Source organism: Meles meles, chromosome 13 (assembly GCF_922984935.1).
Source record: "Meles meles chromosome 13, mMelMel3.1 paternal haplotype, whole genome shotgun sequence".
NCBI classification, from domain to species: Eukaryota; Metazoa; Chordata; class Mammalia; order Carnivora; family Mustelidae; genus Meles; species Meles meles.
Genome location: NC_060078.1, coordinates 56114689 through 56140295, shown reverse-complemented (window position 1 = coordinate 56140295; position 25607 = coordinate 56114689). Strand labels below are relative to the sequence as shown.

General features: G+C 42.9%; 1 protein-coding gene across 1 annotated transcript in view; it reads left to right on the top strand.

The window, feature by feature from the left end:
• Positions 1–25607, top strand: part of TLL2 (tolloid like 2) — a 116240-nt gene that overhangs the window by 42825 nt on the left and 47808 nt on the right. Inside the window, exons 3-5 of the mRNA XM_046027312.1 lie at positions 4243–4320; positions 18839–18994; positions 21747–21864. Coding sequence (XP_045883268.1) covers positions 4243–4320; positions 18839–18994; positions 21747–21864 — 352 coding nt within the window. The remainder of the gene's footprint in view (positions 1–4242; positions 4321–18838; positions 18995–21746; positions 21865–25607) is intronic.

Sequence of the window (25607 nt, the reverse complement as noted above, 5' to 3'; positions counted from 1 at the left end):
ATATAGCCCCACACCCTGAATGCTCCCCCCATTGTCCCCAGTCTTTGTCTCAGGCAGGCTATATCTCCTTCCTTGTTCCATGGTGCCTGGGGCAACTGTTCCAGCCACTGTCACACCTGTCTTACTCACTTGCTAGCTTTTACTGGAAGAGAGCAACATTTTCCATTGATACAGATGTGAGAAAGGAGGTTTTTGGTTTTTTTTTTTTAGTGTTTGATGTGTTTCCAGCTCCACATCTTCATTCCCGGGGAGCTTGGGAAGGAAGAGTTCGGTTGTAGGAAAATTTAAGATAAGGCTTCCTCTTACAGGTTCTCTGAGTAGAGAATCTCAACCTTGACTGTACCTTAGACTCACCTCAGGAGCTTTTGAAAATCCTGAGGCCCAGCCCAGGCCCAGACTGATTCAATAAGAACCTCTGGGTGGGTGAGCCCGGCCTCCGTGCTTGTTTGTCTAAAAAGCTTCCCAGGTGATCCCAAATTGCCGTGAAGGTTGAGAACCATTGTCCCAAGAATATCGGCTTCCCTTTCTCCATAAAAACTGATGAAAACCAATTTTCCCATCTGTTAGGCTGAGTTAGAAAAGATTGAGTTATCTTTTTAAGCACTGTCTACCTGACTCGTCCATCTATCCATCAGTCCATTCATCTGTCCATCCCGTATTTTACTGAGTGTCTGCTATCTGCCGGGCGCAGCATTCATTGTTGGACAAGACAAGGGCCCTTTCATCAAGATGCTAAGAACTAGAAACCGAACTGAAGGATCCTCTGAATGGACAGGAGAGGCCCACACCTTGAGGTTTGGGACGTGAATCCGCCCAAGCCCTGTGCGAGCACACAGAGCAGAGTGCTTCTAACCTGGGAGGAGCGGTGGGGCAGTGTCTCAGAGAAAGTTGGTGTCCGGCGGAAACTTAAAGCACAGTCGCATCCCGCCAGTGGGGAGGTGGGTGTGGCTGAGGAAAATATAAATGAAGTTGCTATGGGTGAGACTGGGTGACTGAGTAGGACAGGGGAGAAGTGGCAGGAAGCTCCAGGGCACCAGGCAGAAGAGGCCTCAGGGAATTAGAGCTCAACCCAAGGGCAATGGGGAGCCTCAGGAAGGGTTTCCCGGGCACCGCACTTGTTCTTTCTGGTCCCGAAGCTGAGGGGAAGGAGCACAGATTTGGAGGGTCAGATAAGACCCCCCTTCATCCATCTCCCTTGCTAACTGTCTCTGTTCCCTCGAGACAAGCAAGTCGCTTCACCTCTTGGAGCCTTGTTTCCTCCCTGGAAGATGCAGATGGTTATGGCCGCATTGTCATTGTGTCTTTGTGAGGCGACAATTATTAAACACAATACAAGGAGGGCATTTAGCCCTATTCTTAGTGCATGTTCAGCTCCATCACCGGACTTGGTAAACACTGATCCTTTCCTCCTCTAGCTACTAGGGGGCCCATCTCGCCTCAACTCCAGATCTCGAGCTCCTGTTATAGCTCCGGGCACCAGGGGGCCCGGTGGGTCAGAAGTCCTCCACCCTGACCCTCCTCTGCCCACTGCAGAGCTGAATCTCTGTCTCACCTGCCCTTTGCTCCCTCGGCCACAGCCTACAGCTAACCCTGATCCCAGGCTGTGCCCGGGTATCCCTACAGGTTTCGTTTTTTTGCCTCCCTCCACCCCTTTTGCAGGAGCCAAGCACATCTAAACTGACTGACCTTCTCTGCGGGGCTACTGCTATGTGGAGTTTCCTTCCAAAAGCCTGCCTCTGAGTCCCCTCCTGTCCACTGCTAGTAACCCTGGTCACATTCAAACTGGTACAATTCCAGAGCCCTCTCATGTTCTCTGGCTCTCGCCTGGATCCCTCAGAATAAAAGTCAAATCCTGGGAATGGCACCACACAATCCAACCCTCCAGACCCCCACTGCTCTCTGGCCACACTACCTACTACTGTCTCTCTCATCTGCTCCCTTCCAGTCATTCCTCCTCCCTACCACCAAGCACACTCCTACCCCAGGGCCTTTGCACCCATTGTTTTTCCCAGTTTGAAATGTTCTTCCCCAGTCTTCTGTGGACTCTCTCCTTCACTCTCTTGAGGCTTCTCCTTTTCTGTCTCCCATGAAACAGCAACCCCTTAACCCTAGACTTCCCTTTTCCCCTCACCCTCATTTATTTTCTTTGTAGCACCTATCAGCAACTGACTTAAATCTTTAGTCGCCTATTTGCTTATTGTTTTCTCCCCTCCCTTCCATCAGAACATAATTTCCATGAGGTCAGGGTAGAGTTTGTTCTGTGTTGTATCCTGAGCAGCAGAAACAGCATCTGGCCTGTAGCAGGTGTTGGATAAATATTTGTTGAATGAGTTAGTGCCTAAACAAACCCATTACCTCATTTGGTCTTCAAAACAAACAGCCCATTTGACAGATGAAAAATACAAACGCCCAAGGTCTTAGCCACAGTTACGCAGCAGAGACGAAGCTAGTCCCGGAGCTCTGGCTTCAGGCTCCCCCTCGCTTCTCACATGCCACATTCCTCTGCCGGCCTGTGATTTTCAGACCGTCGGGATTTCCCCTGACCTTCAGCCCAAGAGGAAATGATATTGCAGCTGGAAGAATACCCAGAGGGCTGGGAGCTGGCAGCCAACGCCCCGGCAGCTGCAGGGAGTGTGTGAGCGGATTCCGAGTTGGCCAGAGAGGCCGCAGAACGAGCAGGATGAAGGCCCGCAAAAATGTCAGCGCGCGCCTGGTCCGCCGCCAGGATCGCCGGCGGGAGAGGAAAAGAGGCGGGCTGTGTGGTGGAGGCCCGGCTGCGGGGCCTCAGGGCCGGCTCCCAGGGTTGTGCGGGGCCAGGTCATGGGGTCACCTGTTTGGGACCTTACCTTGAGCATTGCTGGGAGCCCGTGGGCTGTGGGGGCCACGGGGAAGATCCTCAGGCTTCTGACCGGGAGATGGTGTCCTGAGCACCACCCTGGGCCACTCATGTTGTGACTTGGTTTTCTCCTCTGTAAAATGGGGTTATACTCCGTCTCCAATGAGGGAGAAACATCTCCATAAGCTGCAGATTTCTAAACAGATGCAAGACATGATTTTGTATAAGTCGATTATCCTGTAGGTGCTTGAATATGGTTTCATATGTACAATAGTCTCTCCTGGACATGGGCTCTGTCCTCAGATATGCTCCCTGGTGTCACAGCCCACCCAGTTGTTCAACCCCCAAATGTGGGAGTCACTGGGGACCCCTCTCAGTCTCTCGTATCTAATCCATCAGCTCCCTGCTTCCCCGCCTGCGACTATATTCCTCATATCCCTGTGGATCCGGCCTCCCTCGCTGCCTGGCTCCCCCTTGCCCACCACCATGAGCCCCTCCATGGGGCAAGCTCACTCCCAGTCCAGATTCTTTCCTGATCCTGGTCCAGACTTCTGTGTTCGTGGTCAGGGAAGGCCCCTTCTGAGCGCTCTACCTTATCCTGCATCCAATCTTCAGATTTTCTGAACCCACAATGACTTTGTCCTTTTGTTCTCTTACCTTGTGTTTATCGTCCCGCTGCCCATTTGACCCATCTGTCTTGCTCACTGCTGAATCCCCCGGTGCCTGGAACCACATACAGGTCCAGCTCACCGTGGGTCTAATACTCCTGACTGATTGACCGCCTTCCTGGTGGGGACAGATGTGAACCAGGTTTATACACAAGGGCTACTCGCAAATAAAGACAAGCATGCCTGTCCTTGACGAAGGCCGTGTCTGCAAAATCTGATATATAAAGTCAACAGAGCAATTTCTAAAATGAGACTCACCCCAAAGAGAAAACCCAGATGCCTACTTAGGCCAAGGAAGTAGCTGACCACATCACGTATTTAACAGCAGTGTTGAGGCTCCTCCCTGCATTCAGAAGCAGGTGTCCTGTTTACATGCGATGGGGGCTTCCTAATGGGGGTGAGGGCGCAGAAGCGGACTTCCAAGTTGACTTTGGGATTTGCCTCCTAACTTTGTATATTTGACTCCAAGTACCCTTGAACTGACAGAGGAGAATAATACATTTCTAATTGGTGAATTATGTGTGTGGTTATGAAAAAGCGGGTTCTTTTCCGCCCTAGCATCTAGAACAGGGCCCTGGCTGTGATGGGCTCTCAATCAACCTGTGTTGTCAAATCTTTCCTGCTCTGCCAGGAATCCTGGTCATTCCCCAGGGAATCGGGTTTGCTCCCGGAGCTCCTGGTGCTCCTACAAAGAAGGCTGATGCGTTCTCACGTTTCTTTTCTTTCTCATTCCTTTAGGTGGGCTCGAGGAGCAGCCATCTGAGGGCTGGGAGAATGCAACAGCCGCCAATACCAGCAGTGAGGAAGCTAGCAAGGGTAATGTAAGGCCCTCCCACGCCTTTGGGTCCTTTTTTTTTTTTTTCATTTCAGCTGTGGTAAATTTCACATAACATAAAATTTACATTTTAACCATTTTAATGTGGATAACTTAGTGACATTAAGTGCATTCACATCCCACTCTTTCATTCCAGAAAAATTTTCATTCCAGAAAAGTTTCATCATCCCCAAAGGAGACCCCACAGCCACTAAGAAATCACTCCCCTTTTCCCCCGGCCCCTAGCTTTGCAAACCTCTTAAAAAAAATATATATATATATATATATCTATATATATACCTATATATAGATATATATATATATTATTTGAGAGTGAGCGAGAGAGAGCATGCACATGAGCAGGCGGAGGGGCAGAAGGAGAGGGAAAAGCAGACTCTGCTGAGCAGGGAGTCTGAGGCGGGGCTCGACCCCAGGACTCTGAGATCAGGACCCGAGTGGACGGCAGATGCTTCACCAACTGAGCCACCCAGGCGCCCAGCTTTGGGAACCTCTGATTCTACTTTTTACTTGCTATCTTAGTGGACTAGGAGCACCAAAGTCTCTGGGCATGGGGGAGTGTGTCCTTCTGCTGAGAACAGACTGGCTGAGGGTGGTGTTCGGCTACTTAGGGACCGAACGGTCTTCAGTTAAACTCTGACATCTGGCTTTGACTTTTCTCACTGCTGCTTATGCTTAGCTTGGGAGTTGCAACCCCCAAGGGCTGACAGGAAGGATCATGGGGCTTTGGGCACTAGACGTCTGAACAAGAATAAGAACAAGTGGGCATGGGAAGCAAGGAGGGAAAATAAAGCTAGGATGGGAGCTGTGGAGAAGGCGTAGCCCAGAGACCTTGTGAGCTGCTGGGGAGGGGGCAGGTGAGGTTGTGCCCGCCTATGGACAGGGACACTCATCAGCAGGTGCCTGCCTGGAAGTCTGCCTCTGTCTGCACACTGACGCTCACACGTGCGTGCCTTCCCGGGGTGGGGGTGGGGGCCGCCTCACTGGAAGCATCTCCATTTGGAGGAATTTTTCCCACTCAGAAGCCGTGCTGGCTGAGAGAAGCTGTTGGGTGGGCTTGGGTCTGGCCAGCACCCTGCAGGAATCAGGGCTCCCTGCTGCCAATGACGTTTCTTCTACATAAAATAAATGCAGGGCAGAGGGAATAATTTTTGTTTATTGAAGAAGAGTTGACACACAGTGTCAAAAGGAATAATTTCTAGAATCTTCTGATCTACAGTCAGATGCATTATCCATCCCGCCACTGGCCCTGTCAAAAGGAATAATTTTTACATGCCAGAATCCTTGTTTTCAAGGATGCCTATTTAGGGATAAAATAGAAATCATTATTTGCTTTATGTTTTTGCTTTAATGAATGCTATTTTGTATTTTACACATACAAATGCATATATATCATTTCACACAAATGCATACATGTAATACCATAATATCCTTTCTTAATTATTTTTTTATTCTTTTCCCTTTAATTTGGCTACCTTCCTTCCTTCTTTTCGCCACATCTCGCTCCTCTGCCCTTCCCCAAGTAACCCCAGCCGATGGCTCTGTGGGCACCCTTCGTATTTTCCTCCATGCATGTGTGTTCACACAGACACTTCTGTAGGGATGTAAACACACGTGCAAATATAAGCTTCATCATTTTATAAAATGGGATCATATTAGATACGTGCTTTTTATGAATCCTGCTTTTCTCGCTCAACAGTATGTCATGGGAAAACCCCCTAATAACGCACTGGTGATAACTTCAGTTTATTCTTCTGAATATTTTGCAAAATATTCCTGGTGTGGATGGGCCGTAATTGAGCCAATGATTCCCTTATCCCTTAACATTCACTCCGTGTCAAGTTTTTGCCATTACGAGCAATGCCACAGTAGATGTTCCCAAATCCAAATCCTATACATTTGGGATGTTTTTAACAGGTGTTCCTGGAGTAGGCTTGAAGCCACTCACATTTCCAGAGCGACTTGTGAGTGTGCCCCTCTCACCACATCCTCTCCAGCACTAGGTGCTCTCTGTGTTTTTGATAATGTAAATAGGAGTTTATTATTACTGAATTTGGATTTCCCTGCCTGCTGCTGACTCCCAGCCTCTTTTCCTGCCTTTGCCAGTGACATAGGGGTGTACTTCTGTGATCTGCCTCTTCCTGTCTTTTGCCCATTTTTCTGTTGGGTTGCTGATCCCCCTCTTACCAGTGTGGCCTCTTTCAGGCAAAGGCAGATCGATCAGCTCCCACGCCGCACCCCTTCCTTTGTCAAATGTACAGTTGTTTCTCTCTCTCATAGCACGATGCTGGGACCATGTGCAGGGCTTCCTTGACAATCTGTGGTTTCCTGCTTTGCTTTTTCAAAGTATTTTGACTTGTGCTTTCTCAGACTCCCCAGACATCTTGTCATCTCCATGGCACTCTGATCTGGCCACAGATGACCAGCGCTTTGTGCTGACAATGGCGCCTCGGAGGTGGGACCGAAGCTAGAGGGGTTTGCTAGCACCACAGTAATGTAGATGCCACATCTGATTTTCCCTTCCTAAGTGATTTATCGTTGCCTAAAACCACTCCCAATCTTAGTGACTTCAAACAGTGATTTGTTATCTTTCACGATTCTGTGGGTTGACTGGATTCTTCGGGGTGTTTCTTTGGCTGACATCAGCTGGGTCACTCACTTGACTGCATTCATCTAGCAGCTGGCCTGGGCTGGCCTGGGTGGTCCAAAAAAAAGCTGTAGTCACGTGTGCCTCCATGTGGCTCTTCTTGCCACGTGGGTTTTCATCTAGCTCTCTAACTTGCCATTTTTTATAATATGGTAGCTGACTTCTCAGAGGGAAGAGCCAGAAGCCGCCAGTCTCTTTAAGGCCTGAACATAAGAGTACCCAGAATGCTCCTTCTGCCATAGTCTATTGGTCAGACAAGCCAAAAGGGCTGCTCAGCTTCAAGACGGAGAAAATAGATTCCACCCCTTAATGTGAATAGCGTCATGAGCTCACAGAGAGGAGAGCTGTGGCCATGCTTGGAGACCAACTCCAGCCTTCTCTCACCTCTTACCTGCCCACCTGCAATAGACAGTGTCAGGGTTCATAGTATCGCCTACTTTGTTGGTGTAAAACGACCCAACCAAATACACTTGGACCATCAGACGCACTTGGGTTTGCACCTTAGCTTAGCCATTTAGTAGCTAGGACCTCAGGTAAGTGTTCACATGAGGTTTGGAGAGAATTAGAAATATTTATGCAAAGTGCATAGCCAGGTGTCTGGAATTTAAGAGGTACTCAGTGACTGTAGTTCCTCCACTCTTTCCTCTCTACCTCCACCTCCAAGAATAATACTATGCAGCCCTGGAAGGACACCCTCCACCTCTGGACTGGGATTCCACAGCTGTGCAGCAGCTGCACAGAAACACAATTAAGGGAGACCGGAAGGAATATGGCTGCCGCAGCTCATTACCATGCCACCTGTGGTAGGTGGCCTTGTGCCTGGCACCTGCACGGCAACATGAGATCTCCTTGGGCTTTTTAAGGAGGACAGTGAAATCATTGCCCTAAGCCACCATGCCTCATACCCCTACAGTGGGCTAAATCCTGGTCTGCAGACCGTCCAGTGACCCCGGTTTTTTCTGAAAGAGAGTCAAGGCTAGGCCAAGTTTCTCCACACCGTATTGCAGCAGCAGACGGACACATCTTTAAGCATCTCAGACAAGCCTGATGGGGAAGGAGACCCTTGGTCCCCTCCGAGGTGAGCCGCAGGCAGGCTGTTCTAGCCTGTCCCTCCAGCCTTCCCTCCATCGGATTCATCTCTCCAGGGCCCTGTCAGGCACCAGCGTAGGTGCTGCTGGTTTTGTTTGAATTAAAGATAAGACAAGTTGTGTCAATCTCAGATTCCCCTTTCATCACAACCCCACCCCCTCCCAACACCCCCGGGAAAAAAAGACCGCCCAAGCAGGAGAAAGGATCTGAGGGAAGCTCCCCTCCCCACCACGGCCCCCTGGCTTCAGCAGCAGGCTTATTTCCTGGCATTATGTGGCTCCCCTCAGCCCTGACGGCAGGGATTTGTGCTCCCAGCTCTGGGAAGGGCGGGGAAGTCGGGGGCGGCTCAGAGAATTGCTCACTCAGCATCCCCCTGGCAGACTGTTTGGTCCGAGGAGTCTCCCTCCCCTGGAGATGAGCGCTCAGCCTGCATTTCAGGGCTGCTAATGGGATTAATGAAATGGAGTGTGTAACTGCTTCTCCAATGAAGCTGTTGACTGTTACGATAGAGCCCGATTTCCAGAACCATCTTCATAGATGAGAATGGACCTTTCACTCCCAGTAACAGTTCCTAAGGGTTTTGTGCTGCAGGAAATCACAGTGGAATCTTGTTTGCACCAGAGACGACAAGCTTGGTACAAAGCACTGCCCAGCACGTGAACCCCTGAATGTCACTAATGTCAGTAATGGGTGTTACCACTGAACCTAATTTTAGGCATTCTTTCTAGCCCGTCCCCAAATGCAGACCTGGCTAGCGATTACTGAAGCTCACATGGAGCCCTCACCGTGGCGGGAGTTTGACATTCATTACCTGGTTCAGTGCCCACAACACCAGCATGCAGCAGGAAGGAAGATTCCGAAGGCAGGAAGAGTGCCTTATCCAAGGCCACACAAGTAGCAAATGGCAGCATTTATCTTGAACCTAAGTCTCTCCAGACCCTAAGCAACCCCCTGCTCTTAATCTTATCAATGGTTCTCAAACGTCCCTGTGCTTTGGAACAACCTGGGAGCTTTAAAAACTATCATGCCTGGACTCCACTCTAGTTTGATTGAGTAGCAATCTCAGGGCAGGGGGCAGACACCAGAATTTTTAAAAAGCTCCCCAGCCGATTCACATGTGCAGCCAGGTTCGAAAACCATCATGGAGAATAATCCAGTCTCTGCTTTCACCAAGGGGCTCCTCCTGAGGCTCTCCAGGTTCGCAGGCAAGCTGCTATGTTGCCCACCACCCTGGGGTGGGGGGTGTTGTGGACGGCTGGACTCTCAGGATGTTTGCTCCCAGTGTGGGGCTGACCAGTCGAATCATGGAAAATTCCCAGTGCCTCACTTGAGAAGGCTGGGGTGGGCCTGGTTCTGTTTATGACACACTTGTGCCTTCCGCTGGAGATGGAACCTTAAAGAGCTGTGGCTGCAGAGGAACAGGGTCTGTTCCCCAAGCCAGAGAATTTAAACGGACTTTATCCCCCCACCAGCGTATTAAATCCTTTCAGATGCCCCTGAGCTCCTCTTCAAATGTAGGACTCTTGGCCATAATCAATAATTACATCCTTCTCTGCGGACTCTGATTCCAGATAGTAGTAATCCAAGAAAATCCAATAATGACAGTTGCATTAAGATCCTCTTCCAGGCTCAGCAGAACATCTGTTTAGACATATTTTTAATCGGCAAATGCTTCCTGTGTTGAGTCCTCGGCAAATTAAATTTCTCACTGGACCGAGGGGGAAGCTGTCATTCAATAACCTATCTCTGGAAATTACAGCCCCGTCTCCTTCCAGGTGCACTTCAGATTTTCCCACGCTGACTCGGCCGCAGCCCAGCCCTTGCCAGAGCGGCCCACGTGCGGACGCAGCCCAGCTTGTCTGAGAAACATGGGCTGTCTCAGTGCTGGTCCCTCAACTAGGGGGCTATTTCTGCCCATTCTCCAAAGGAGAGTTGGCGGCAGAAGAAAATTAAGAGACTTGTTGAAAACCCTCTGGGAAATGAATAATAAACTTCCACTTGCTACATCGCTGCCTGTGATTACTTCAGACATGATGATTCTCAGGGTTTAAACATTAAGGGCCTTAGGGCTGCCAACATTTTAGAGGTGTTTCCGCCACGGAATTGTTTGGACTGTTGGGCTGTTTATTTTTAGAATAACTCTTCCATCCTTTAATTAATTCATTCAAACTGCAAAAGCGGTGCATACTTACCAGCAAGCAGTCGCTGTTCTGGGTGTGCCTGGAGAGGTGAGCAGGCCTGCCGAGATGGGTGCCGTCCCTGGGGAGCTTCCCCGCCGACAGGGGCAACTCACATTTGAATGCATTTGGATGCAATTTGTTGTCTGGTGTTGGCATAGTTGCAAAGGCCCAACAGGTAATGTCGGGGTGAGGGGTGGGCTATATAGGATGATGGGAAGTGGGGCAGAGGCTCCCATAACCAGGACAACATGTGCTGTACCTATGGTGAGCAGGTACTACTGAACTCGAGGGGGTTGTAAATGATGGAGGGAACGTGGGCCCAGTGTTGCCACATCTTTCTGTCTTTAAAGAAAAACTAGAAAATCTGGATCCTGATGTGAAATCCCTTGATTTGTAAAAGATGGCTTCTAAAGTGATATTAAAACAACAACAACAACCAAAAAAAACCCCACATTGTGGGCCAAAAGTGTCCAGGCCAAGCAAAGCACATCTGTGGGTTGGGTTTATCCCAAGAGTTGCAAGTGTACGACTTCTGATCTAGAAATTCTACCAGTAAAACAATTATTTTCATGTTTAAAAGGTATTACATGACAGACTTCTTGTTCGTATGACCAACTGAATTAGTAGGAACCCCCATACAAAAACAGAACTGCTGAAAATAATATATAACCTTCCCACCATCCCAAATAAAAGATACGGAGTTAAGAACAAAGGATAGAAAGAGAAATTTCCATGATTAGAAGAGAAGAGGGAACATAAATCACAGAATTAAGCTTCAGATGGTGGCAAGAATGTCTAGAGGGTATTCAAATTGGGCTAAGATTTGGGGGGCAGGGGGCTGGTGTCTTCATGCCTATAAATACAGGTGAGATGGCCTTGGTCCATGTGAAGCATGAGATCTTGCATAAAATGAACACACTCAAAGGGCTTCATACTCATTAAAAAAGAGAGAGAGAGTAAAAAAAAAAAAACAACTCTGCCCAATGACTAAGAGGAGTGGTAAGAAATCTTGCTCTCTCTCCTAGGCTCTAAGTGTGGGTAAAAATAAACCATGAGATATATGAATGAGAAACTATGAGAAACTGAATCTGAAATCCTGTTCCCCATGTTGGTATAAGTTCTCAAATTACATTTCCTAAATATGGAAACCCTAAACTTAGAAATTAACATAAAAATTGATCTAGGACCCTAGAATCCCCACAGTACCAAATAAAGAAAAAAAACAAAAAATAGTCTCACACTCATAATTGATGGCATATGGGGCTCTTTTAGAAAGGAATGATCTCGGGCGCCTGGGTGGCTCAGTGGTTTAAGCCGCTGCCTTCGGCTCAGGTCATGATCTCAGGGTCCTGGGATCGAGTCCCGCATCGGGCTCTCTGCTTGGCGGGGAGCCTGCTTCCCTCTCACTCTCTCTGCCTGCCTCTCTGCCTACTTGGGATCTCTCTCTGTCAAATAAATAAATAAAATCTTTAAAAAAAAAAAAAAAAAAAAGAAAGGAATGATCTCCCCTAAAAATGAGTTTTAAATAAAAACATTAGGAACACAAAAAGTTAATCCATGGAGGAGAATCAGCAGAGAAAATAAATTGGAGAATTGGTACCCAGAGATATAAGAATAATAGAACAATCTGAAGGAGATTAAATAAGTATATATAACAAAGGAACCAATGGAAGAATTTGAAACTATAGTAGAGAGGAAAAAAGAATTGACAGATTTAGAAGCCATTAGGACTGTTAGAAATGATAAATATATTGTTGAAACTGGAATTGGATAGTATATTGAACACAATTGAAGAGAGAATTAGTGAAGTAGAAAATAGATCTGAGGAAACCGCACAAATTTCACCATTGAGAGACAAAATATGGAAGAAGGTAAAGAGACACAATGGGTAAAGTGAGACTGTTAAGCATGTAATCAATAGAAATTCTTGAAAATGAGAGAAGTTTCATAGGGATACTGAGAAAGAAGAGGCAGTGGTCAAACAGATGAGGAATTAGGATTTTCCACAGTTGAAGGAAGAATTGTACTGGGTCTCAAGCAGAGAATTCATCTAAATCCATACCTAGACAATTATAATGATGTTGAGAAAGACAAAAAACAAAAGGAGAACAGAACAAAAGATAAGACAGATAACAGGTGAAGGAATGACCATCAAACTATAAGGATATCTCCTGTTGTTAACAATGAAGACTGAAGTATAGTGGAATACTATCTTTGAAGAAAAACATCTGGCAACTTAGGATTTTGTACATTCCCAGCTAGACTTAATTTCTAGCGTGTGGATAAAATAAACTGAGTGAAGATGAAATAGATTAAGGATAAAATAAACTGAGAGTTTATTGTCATCATCAAAGAATAGTAAAGGATGCATTTCCAGAAAGGAGATTTGGAAGCAAGAAGTAGCAGTAAGCAAGGAAATGGTAAATATGAAGGTGATATAAATCTGTCTTAAAAACAAATCATTGGTAGGGCACCTGGGTGGCTCAGTGGGTTAGGCCTCTGCCTTCGGCTCAGGTCATGATCTCAGGGTCCTGGGATCGAGTCCCGCATCGGGCTCTCTGCTCGGCAGGGAGCCTGCTTCCTCCTCTCTCTCTCTCTGCCTGCCTCTCTGCCTACTTGTGATTTCTTTCTGTCAAATAAATGGATAAAATCTTAAAACAACAACAACAACAAATCATTGGTAAATAGTAATTCATTTGCAGTCTTAAAAGCAAGTAAACAGTAATGTGAAACAGCAAAAGATCTCTTTGTAAATTAAAATGCCTTAAGATCCTTGTATTCTCAGAATGAGAATGGTGGTTCTGATTTCTTCAGATCTATCTTGTAGTTTGTGAATTCTTTGTACTTTGTTAAGTCCACTCTGAATGTTAAAAATTAGAATCAATGCTAAAGAATAGATAATGGAAGAGATAATGGAAATAAAAACTAAATACGGAAAATATCTTAATCCTACAAAAGCAGTCAAGAAGAAAAAAAAGAAGCAAAGAAAAAAAGAGCAAATAATGCACACACACACGAGGAAGGAAATAATGCCAGGTATGTCAGTTATAAAATAAATATAATTCACCCGTTAAAAGAGAGATTCTTGGATTGAACAACAAGGAAAAAATGTAGCTATTTGGTGTTCATAACGGATATACTTAAAATCTAATTATAATTATATGCAAAAATCCTCAACAAAATATCAAATCAAAACCATCCACATATAAAAAATAATTATACACCATGATCAAGTGGAATTTATTCCAGATATGCAAAGCTGGTTTGACATTTGAAAATCAATCAATGTAACCTTACCATATCAGTAAACTAAAAAAGAAAAATCCCATGATCACATCAACTGAGCATTTAAATGAAAAAAAAAAAAAGCATTTAACAAAATCTAACATTTATAATAAAAACACAGCAAGTTAGGAATAGAGAGAAATTATCTTAACTTGATAATGAGCATCTGCCTAAAACCTACAGCTGGGCACTTAGGTGGCTCAGTTGGTTAACCATCTGCCTTCAGCTCACATCATGATCCCAGAGTCCTGGAATCAAGTCCCATACCACATTCCCTGTTCAGTGGGTAGTCTGCTTCTCCCTCTGCCCTTCACCCTACTTGTGTTCTCTTTCGCTTGCTCTCTCTTTCAAATAAATAAGATCTTTAAAAAAATAAAAACAAACAAAACAAAACAAAAACCTACAGCTTACATCTTACTTAATAGTGAAAGACTGACTACTTCCCCTAAAACCAGGAACAAGGCAAAGACGTCTGCTGTCATACTCTAATTCAACATAGTTTTGGAATTTACAGACACTGCATTGACACAAGAAAAATAAATTAAAGGCATGAAAATCAGAAAGGAAAAAATAAAACTGTTTCTATTTCCAAACGAGTTGTTTGCTATGTAGATGATCCTAAGGAATCTTTAAAAAAAAAAAAAAAAAATCTTAGAACTAGTAATTGAATTTAGCATGGCAGATACAAGGCCCAAACCCCCAAATTGCTTACATTTCTATATACTAAGAATAATTATGCAGAAATAAAATTTTAAAACACAATAAAATTTATAAGTACCCAAAGAAAATGAAATTCCTATACATTTTTTAAAAACAAGTACAATATTTATATACTAAAAATCACACAAGGCTGATGAAAGAAATCAAGAAAGACCTACATAAATGGAGAGACATACTATGTCTAGGGATTGGAAGACTGACTATGGTAAAGATAACAGTTATCTCCAAACTGATCTATTGTTTTAATGTAATTCCTATCAAAATCCCAGCATGTTTTTTTTTATAGGCAGAGACAACTTTATTCTAAAATCTATATGGACAGCCATAGACTCTATATGGAAACATAACTAAAACAATCATAGAAAAGAAGTCTAAAATGGGAGTAATCCCTCTCCCAGTTACTAAGGCTTACTATATAACTGCAGTAATCAAGACCATGTCCTCTTAGCAGAGGGATAAACACATAGTTCAACAGAACATAGTACAGAACCCAGAAATCAACTCATTTACCATCAACTACCAACCCAGAAATTCCACTCTTAGGTATTTATCTCAGAGAAATAAAAGTTTATTTCCACACAAACACTTGTATATGAATGTTCATAGCAGCTTTATTTGTAATACCAGAAAACAGCCCTGATATCTTTTCTCAGGTGAATGGTTAAAACAAATGGTGGTACCTGAATACCATGGAATACGACTCAGCAATAGAAGGAAACTATTGATACATAAAACAACCCAGATGACTCTCCAAGGAATTGTGCCAGATAAGAAAAGCCAATTCCCAAAGGTGATATACTGTTAAATTCCATTTATATGATATTCTTCAAATGAAAAATTTTCTAAATGGAGAACAGATTAGTGGTTGAGAGTTTAGGGATGGAGGAGAGGAGAGGGGCAGGGATGTGGATAGGATTATAAAATGCCAAAATGAAGGATTCTTATGGTAATGCAACTGGTCAGTATCTTCAATGTGTGGTAGATAAACAAACCTATACATGTGATAAAATTCCATACAACTACACACACACACACACAAGTATACATGATGCTGGGGAAATCTGAATGCAATAAGTGGAATACAGTAATGTCCATATCCCAGTTGTGATATTGTACTATAGTTTTATAAAATATTACTATTGGGAGAAATGGAGTACAGGGTCCACAAAATCTCTCTATTATTTCTTACGACTGCATGTGAATCTATAAGTATATCAATAAAAATTTCAATTTACAAAAACTTTTTCATATATAATAAAAAAATTGAACCTCAACCATAAGACCATTGCAAAATTTGTGCTATTGTTGTAGGAAATGTAATTTACTCACAGAATAATGCCTGTTGAATGACTCATTTAAAAAAACATAATTACATAAAAAGATCGAAAATAAATGAGTGGGAAAAAGCTCTATGAGGCAAACAGTAATCAAAATTTAACTGACATAGTAATATTCATATCAGCCAAAATGATCTTTATTATGGATAAACACTATTACAGATAAAGAGGATCATTAATGATGAAAGAAATAATTCACTGGGAAATTTAACAGTCCTTTACTTGTATTACTTAAACAACATAGCCTTGAACAATGCAAAGCTAAAATTAAGAATAAAGGAGAAAATGGCAGTCCACAATCTTAGTTGTCAGGATTGTTTAAAGCACTTTTCTCAGTAACTGATACACCAAGGAGCCAAAATAATTGCAGGTAGAATATGTGAATAAAATATGTAGTGCCCTTTAACCATCAATTACGGAAATGAATACACATTATCCCAAGGACATACGGAACATTTATAAAAACCAATCACGTACTGGGCTGCAAAGGAAGATTCAAAATACCAAAGAATCGATACCTTGGAGCATAGGCTAGTCATCTACAGCCAGGAGGCCAAATCCAGCCAGCCATCTGTTTTTGCAAATAAGCTGTTATTGGAACACAGCCATACCCATTCATTTACATATTGTTTATGGCTGCTGTCACACTACAATGGCAGAGCTGGTTGGTTGCAACAGAGAATGTATTAACTACAAAACTTCAAATATTTACTATTGTCCTTTTACAGAAAAAGTTTGCTGACCCCCATCTTGGAGAATGGGTCCTTGAAACACAAAGCAATGTTAGAAATCAGTAACACCCACAGAGAAACAAATATTTAGGAATTTAAAAAATCACAATTCTAAATAACTAAAAGATCAAAGAAGAAAGTCTAAATGGAGCTAACAGAATATATCAATGTCTAACATTAACATATACATGTCAAATGATGGAATGCTGCTAAAGAGGACTTCAGAGAAATTTTAGCCTAAAAATATCAATAGTAGAATATAAGAAAAATTGAAAATTATGTGCCAAACGTTCAACTCAAGAAGCCAGAGAGGATGGCTAACTGATTTGTTACAAGAGTGCCAAGACAGTTCCATAGGGGAAAAACTAATCTTTTCACAAATGATGCTGGAAACACTAGATATCCAAAGGCAAAAGAATAAAACTAGACCCCTACCTCACACCATATATAAAAATTAACTCAAAATGATTAAAGACTTAAATATAAGCACCAAAACTATAGAACTGTAGATATAAATAGATATAACATAGGTATAAACATAGGTATAAATCTCTGTGAGGTTGGATTAGGCTATAATTTCTAAAATATGGCACAAAAAAGCATAAGAAACAAAAAAAAAGGATAAATTAGACTTCATCAAAATTTAAAATTTTTATGGTTTCAAGGATACCATTGTAAAAATGAAAAGACAACCTACAGAATAAGAGAAAGTATTTGTAAGTCGTATGTCTGATAAGGGTCTGGTATCCAGAATATACAAAGAATAATTGTAACAGTAAAAAGACAACCCAATTAAGGAATAGACAAAGGATTTGAATACACATTTCTCCAAAGAAGATATGCAAATGACTCATAAGAACATGAAGAGATGTTTGACTTCAGTAGTCATTAGGAAAATGCAAATCAAAACCACACTGAGATGGCAGTTCACACCCATTAGGATGGCTATAATCAACAAGCTTGACAATAACAAGTGTTGACAAGTATATGGAGACATTGGTGATACATTGCTGATGGGAATGTAAATGATGCTTTGGAGAGCAGCCTGCTAGTTCTTCAGAAGGTTGTTAAATGTAAAGTTCTTGTATGACCCAACAATTCCAGCCTGTGGCGCATACCCAGGAGAACGGGAAACATATGTTCACACACAAATGTGTACATTAATGCCCATAGTAGTATTATTCATGATAGCCCAGAAGTAGAAACAACCCAAATGTCCATCATCTGAGAAATGGATAAACAAAATGTGGTAGATCCATGCAATGGAATATTATCCAGCCATAAAATATAACAATGTACTAATACATGGTATGATACGGACGAACCTTGAAACCATGCTAAGGAAAAGAAACCAGACACAAAATACCACATATCGGCTGATTCCATTTGAATGAGATGTCCAGAATAGGCAAATCCATGGAAACAGAAAGTAGATGACTGGTGGCCAAGGACTGGGGCAGGGGCTAGAAATGGGGAGTGACTGCTAATAGGCTTCTTTTTGGGGTGATGAAAATGTGGAGTTCTATAGTGCTGATTGTTGCACAACTTTGTGAATATACTAAAATCCACTAAATTGTATACTTTAAAAGAATGTCTATTACAGTGTGTGAGTTATATCTCCAGGTTTTTAAAAAGAAAAGAAGATAGGAAGGGAACATTGGAATAAAATAAGTACAAATGGAAGGAAGTAATAAAAGATATAAAATTAATGAATAATAAAAAAATGAAAGTGATCAAAAAAATCAAAAGCTGATTTTTAGGGAAAAGATATAGAAACTGAAGAGAAAATGCTCCAAGTGAAAATAATGAGGGAATCTACACAAGTAGACTGAAAACAAAAGCTTACGTTGTTTGGGTGATGGACAAAATGAACGTGGATTTGATGATTAGCACGCCATAGGTTCGAGCGATTCTACCCCACCTGTCTGTCTCTGCTCTTTCCGGGGCCCCACGGTGGACTCAGAACCTTAACAGAGCCTCCACTTCTTTTCTACATCCCTTTCTTAAAGGTCCAACTGTGCCAAGAGACTGGGAAAAGCTGGGGGATTTTATGAGGTGCCGCTTTTTCCAGGGGCTCATCTTGTGAAGAGTATCTGAACCATCGCAGGCTGGTTCACTTTGTCAGACTGACCAAATTATTTTCCACATTTGCAGCATTGATGGGCATTTGGTCAGGCTGAAGATTGACTCAGTAAGTTCCCTGATGTTCCCAGTGCTGAGAAGAAAGCACATCCCTGACTCGGCTCCATCCCAAAGGATGTCTTGTTGGGGCCCTGCTTAATACTCTTGGCTGCCATGGAGCCCCACAGGGCATTGTTCAAGGCTTCCAGCAAGCCATCCTGCTTCCATTGTAGCCCAGCACCCTTCCTGACACTCAGGGGTTCAAAACCCTGAGCAGACCGAATACCCCCTTTAGAACATGTGTTCTTTGTGGATTCACGGATAATATAGTCTTAACCATGATGGACAGAAGGACTAAAGGCAGAGTAAATGGCAGCGTGCCTCTCTTGCAGATGGCGAGGACAATGCCGTGCTCTTGCACAGCCCCCGGACCTCGGATGCCCGAGCTGAGACCTTTTCTCCACGCGTCCGAAGAGCTACAACCTCGAGGACAGAGAGAATATGGCCCGGAGGGGTCATCCCCTATGTCATCGGCGGGAACTTCACTGGTCAGTAGTCCCAAAGGAGGCCTCCTTTGGGGCTGGGGCCTTTGTCACATCCTTTGGCTGTGTCCTCCCCGGGGTGGGGGGGGTCGAGCAGAGCTTGGGACACGGCAGTCCTACCTGCTGATGCTCCATTATGCCTTCAGGTCTAGTTCTCTAAGCCTGGCAAAACCGTGGTCTCTGCTGGGACTGTGTCCTCAGTGGTGGTCACCTAGTCCCCAAGCCTTCATTCAGGCAGTGACACATGATCCCAGTCTTGCAAGAGGGACAGGGTTTGTACAATGCGTAGGTGAGCAAAGCCCTCCAGGGCAAAGGCAGCTGTGAGCAGCCACACAAGGTGGTTGACCTGTCTTCTGCCTGGGCGGTCTCCCACACCGGTCCCATCCCCGCAGCAATACGCAGGGTAAGCAGAGTGGGCCCTTAGATGTGGCCAGTCCCAGCTGAGGCGCTTGCTGGCAGTACACCCTGTGGGAAGGTACTTAATCTCGCCAGGTTAAGTCCCTCTTCTGTAAGTGGGGATGATAATATTTTTTAGCCCATAGGGCTGTTTTGAGAACTAAATGAGTTAGTTTAGATGAAGCACTTGAATAGTACCTGGCACATAGTAATTAGGAATTATTTGCTTTGGTATTATTATCTTTGAAATACGTAGGTCAGCCAGTGGCTTCCCATCACTACTAGTAAAACTGAAACTGCTGACCATGGCCTCCAAGGTCAGCCCTTGCCCCCTGTTCCACCTAGTCTCCTGCCCCGCTCCTGTTCTCTTCTCCCCAGTTCCTGTGTGCTGACCTCACAGACCTTCTGGAATATGTCCAGCTCATTCCTGCTTTAACACACGTGTACCTGCCCTCTGTCTGCTTAGAACATTCTTTCCCCAGACCTTCTCGTGGTTTCTTCTTATCACTGCATTTCAGATCACATGACATGTCCCCACAAAGGCCTTCTTTGCGTCCTCGATAACCCCGATATCCCCACTGACCACTTGTTCTCAGCACCCACTTTCTAGTCTGTACAGTACTTCCCATTTTCTGAAATGCTTCGAATTTTGTTCTTGTTTTGCCGGGTTTTGTCTCTGCCCAAGCACTGTGGGTGCAGAGATCTTTTTTCCTGTCTTGTTTTCATTCCTACCCCTCCAACACCTAGAACAGTGCAGGGGCACATAGTAGATGGTCAACAGTTATGCCCACAGAAGGCCTGTGGCCAGTGCTGGCTGAATGCCTCAGTGAAAAGCCACATAGAACTGCCTCTTCTGGGCTCTCAGACTGCACGCACAAGTCTGCCTCATCTCTGCGGTTCTGTGACTTTTATGAGTGGTGGTTGATAAGGCAGATGTCCCAAAGCCACTGAAAACCACTGATGAGTAAAGGCACAGTGAAGATGTGAACGACAGGACCTGGGAGCTGGCAGAGAGCATAGAGGGCCTCTGGGCCTCCCCTTCTCTCTCCTGCTGCATCACTCCCATGCCACTAACCCAGGGCTTCCTTGTGCTGGGTTCTTACTTAGGTGCTGGTGACAAAAAGATGACCTAGACTTCACCTGCCCTCAAGGAGCTCCCAGTTCTGCTAGGAGAGAAAGCAGTGTGCCTAAAGAATTAAAACACTAGAATTTTAACCATCTACTTGCTTTTGTTCCCTGGTGCTTAACCACGCTCTTTGAGATGTGGTGTGCTTTTCTGACCAAAGATTTATACAACCTTCATCAAAGTTAGCTAATTTTATATAGAGAACTCTCTTAACATGGTGGTTTTTCTTGTTCTGTAATTAGTGGGATTGCTATTTTGGTGAGTGATTGAGCTATAAATGATTTGAACTAAGAATATCAAGATGTTAAAAAAAAAAGTGGACAGCTAGGTTATTCTTTATTCTGTATGTTTGTTTGGGGGACAATATGACATCACACCTAGGTCTTCCAGACTATGATGGAAGCCTCCCCAGTGCTCTGCTTGTTTTTGGCAACAAGGTCATTCTAGAACTCAGACACCATCCCCGACAGTTTTTTGTAGTCCCCAAACAACTATTTTTCTAGATCCTTCTCATTGTTTCTAAGAAAATCAAAATACTGTTCTTTATCTCAGATTGATATATTGTTTTCTTTTAGAGAACATGTATTGACTATAAGTAACTATCAGCCAGTTTACAACTACTCTGTTCTTCTCCCAGACAATTTATTTATTGTTCTATTTCTCAACACATTTCCACTCAAGGAAATATGAAGATGTGCTCAGAGAAAGCATAAAATTCACGTGTTTTCAAAGGGCTTGTAGGAAAGGAGGCTCAAGGATCCCACCAGAAAACACTGTAGCCCCAGGCAAAAGTAGCATGAATGTGCCTGAAAGCAAACTTTTGAGAGCATATGGACTCATATTCCGGTAAATAGAAAATAAAATGAGGCCTCTGAATGCAATGCTGGTGAGCTACTTCAAAAGCCTAAAATTTTCCAATTGAATAATCTGGGTAAGCTTTTTTGTTTTAAGTTTAGATGAAAGTACCTCCATTCAAAGGAAAAGCTGGAGAGTCTGGGATATTCTGAAAATCTACTTTTACCCTCTTTTCCCTTCACAAACTCTTCCTCCCTGAGTTTTGGCAATTCAGGAAATTTATATTCTTAGCAAGGGAAATTCTTATTCCTAAGTGCGTTTCTAGTCTGGGGGACGCAAATCTCATTGGAAGAAGCGTCGTTGTGAGTCAGCATGGTGTATGGCCTCTGAGGGAGGCATGGACCCATCAGGACAGTGATGAGACCTGCCCTGTCATTTCAGGAAGCCAGAGGGCCATTTTCAAGCAGGCCATGAGACACTGGGAGAAGCACACCTGTGTGACCTTCGTAGAAAGGACTGACGAGGAGAGCTTCATTGTGTTCAGTTACAGAACCTGTGGGTAAGTAGGCGCCTGCAAGGCCACTTAAGTGGAACCGGAGCCAGACAAATCTGATGGCTCCTGAGAGTTGAATTTTCTCTGTAAAACCAAGTATTTCCAAGGAGCTATGATAAATAGCAACCTAGGGTTTGTCAGAAACTCCCCTTGCCCCCAATGAACTCATAATCCCAGGACAAAGTAGGCTGGTCAGGAAGAAGATTCTAGAAAGACAAGGGGTCTGGATCTCCTGTCATGGGAGCAGTTGAAGGAATTGGGGTGTTTCATATGGAGAAGTGAGATTCCGAACTAGTTGGAGGCCAGTGATCGTACTGAGACTCTGACAAAGCTATGGGCTTTCTCATGATGGATATACGTTTATGCAAAATTCTGCATGTAATTTTATGGGCTCCCTGGGCTAATAGACTTCCTCCAGAAAACAAAACAAATAATAAGGCGCCTGGATTATGACTAAACTTAGCCATTACACCAGGAAATGTTAAGTGTGATGTCCTTTCCTACTGAAAGAAAAAGTCTCCCATACTGGTTCAGATACTTCAACCCAACTACATGGGGTATGCATGAAATGACTACTGAAGAGAATGACCCAGAAAGGTTACATGCAAAAGGAAAGACGGCGCACAGGCAAATGCTAACAAAAAGAATGTTAGGATCATAATTTTAGTTATAGACAAGGCCTTTTTTGTTTCGATCGTGTTTTGTTTCATTTTTAAAGTAGGAGAGTGTTTAAAAAAAAAAAAAAAAGATGAGACACTTTATAATGAAAGAAGTCCAAGCTCCAGTGAGAATATAACCGTCATAAATCTTCATGCACCAAACAGTGCAGCATTAAGAGTCATAACACCAGCCCCAGGGAATTCAAGGGGAAATTGACAGAAACACCAGCAGCAGGAGACTTTATTTCATTTCTGTCCACCCAAGGAGATCAATGTCGAGGTGACCAAAAAATGAGTAGAGATTTGTAGTGGACTGGAGAAATAGAATAGAGTTTATCCTATGGATCTTTCAGATTCTGCAATCTGATAACAGATCTTTTCTTCTTAAGTGCATGTTGAACGTTTATAGACATTGTCCATCTGTTAAGCATGAAGCACACCTTGATGGATTCTTAAAGGCAGAAAGAGCATTAACATGTTCTCTAATTGCAAAGCAAAGACTGGACATCATGACAAAGAGTAGAGTAAACACCCCTGCATTACCTAGTAAGTTAAAAGCTCCACTTTTTGTTTGTACAACTCTTAGGTCACAAAGGAATCAGGATGAATATTATAAGTTATCCAGGTAAAAAAAGCCCTACAATTCTAAGTTAGAGAGAGATGGCTAAAGCTCTGTGTGTGTGTGTGTGTGTGTGTGTGTGTGTATCCCAACAGCCCACATCAGATTTAACAATGATAATTCTAGAAGCATTTCTGTTAGACTCAGGAACAAGTCGAAGATCTTCGTGATCACCACAATTATTTTACATGTTTTGGAAAATGCTAGCTAATATAATTAGATAAGAGAAGGAAATACACACAGTAAGTACTGGTAGGAGCAAGGCAATGTTTGCATGGTTTGAAGTTAATGTGACATGTAACCCAAAACCCGGAAAAGCAACTGAGAAACTTAGAAACAAAAGGAGACTCTGATGAGGTGACTGATTACAAATGGAACAAGAAAATTAATTACTTTTCCTTATGATGAAGTAATTTGATACACTTTTATAATGAGAAAAGTATCACTTTAATAGAAACATAATAAATAATACATCTAAGAATAAACTTAACAAAAATGAAAAAATATGCCAGACCTATAGGAAGAAAATGCTAACACTCTAAGGAAACTTAAAAAAAAAAAAAAGTAAAAATGGAAATACATACCACTTCTTGTATAGGGATACTTAACATAGTAAAGATGTCACAACTCCCTAAAATAACCTATAAATGCATGCCATTGTGATTCAAATATCTACATTTATGCATATGTAGGTATATGTGTATTTATGTTTTTAGAAATTTAACAAATGATACTAAAGTTTATCTGGAGGAATGACCATGTAGAAATAGCCAACAGAGGAGAGAGACAGAGACAGAGGCAGAGAGAGACAGAGAGGGAGAGAGAGGAGGGGGAAAGAGAGGCACAGAGAGAGAAACAGAGAAAAACAGGGACAGAGGGACAGAAGTAGTGTGGGATTATGGGAAGGGGTCTGATGGTCTGGTCAAACATCTAGGGTTTAAATGCAAGTGAAGATGATAATAAGACCACTTAGAACATAACAAAAGAGTTTAAAGTGAATATGCCCATACACAAATTTAGGTAGCATTTTAAATGAGTATTACTTAAATGAGCTATATTAGTCATTTGGATATTTTAACAGTGGGGTAGAGAGCTCATTGTGAAAAAAACAAAGCTGGATGGGGCAGCTGGGTGACTCAGTGGGTTGGGCCTCTGCCTTCGGATCAGGTCCTGGTCTCAGGGTCCTGGGATTGAGCCCTGCATCGCATCAGGCTCTCTGCTCAGTGGGGAGTCTGCCCCCCCAGCTCCCTCTCTGCCTACTTGTGATCTCTGTCTGTCAAATACATAAATAAAATCTTTTAAAAAAATAATAAAAAATCTGGATTCCTACCTCACTTCTTATATCAGAATGATTCTAGCTGGATCAAAGATGCAAACATTTTTAAAAGGATAAAGAAAAGAAAAAAAAAGAAATTTAAAAAGTGTTAGAAAGAAACAAGAGTGAAGTTTACTTATAATCTTGGCCTAGAGATGGCCTTTCCAAGCAGGGCAAAAGAAAATGAAGTCATTACATACACTGAAATTTTAAAATTCTCTATGGTGAAAACAAAACCAAAACAACACATAAGCAAACAAACAAAAAGCCAAATAAGAAATAAAGTGAAAAAAAATATTGTCAATATATTTGGCAATCAAAAGACTCATTTCCTTAATTCACAAGGGGTTCTTACATATCAATAATAAAAAGATGGGCAACCCCAAAGAACATAGGGAAAAGATGTGATCACACAGTTCACAAGAAAGAGAAATACAAATGTCTTATAAAACATGGAAAACTATCCAGTCTTGATGTGGTGAAATACCATGTTTCACCTATCCAGTTGACCAAAAAAAATTTTGATAAAACCAGTGTTGGCTGGGTTATGGAGAAATAGGGCTTTTTAATATATTATTAGCGGGCATGTAAATAGACACATTTGGGGATTGCAATTTGATAATATCTATCGAAATCTCAAATGCATATACCCTTTTATCTATCAGTCCCAATACTAGGAATTTACCCTGCCATGAACAAGAGTCCAACCATTTCTTTGTTTTCCTTATTATTATTTGTTTGTTTTCTCTTCCTCTCCCATAAGGCTTTGTTTAAATAGTAAAAATTGGAATCAGCCTAAATGTACACTATTAGGAGACTGATTAAATAAAATTCAATCGTACTTTGAAAAGAATGAAGGAGGTCTTTATGCACTATTATAAAAAGATCTCTAAATTAAGGAGGAAAGAATATAAAAAATGAAGGACAATGTACATAGTGCATTTTGTAATTTAAAAATGTATATCTAATTTTTATGAAGGATGTCTGAGACACTGTTAACAATGGTTATCTTTGGATGAAGAGATTAGAGGGGATGAGAGACTTAATACTTCATTCTTCTGAACCTATATATTTTTTAAAGATTAATTAATTTATCTGAGAGAGAGAGAGAGGGAAAGAGAGTGGGGAAGGGGTAAGGGCAGAAGGAGAGAGAGAA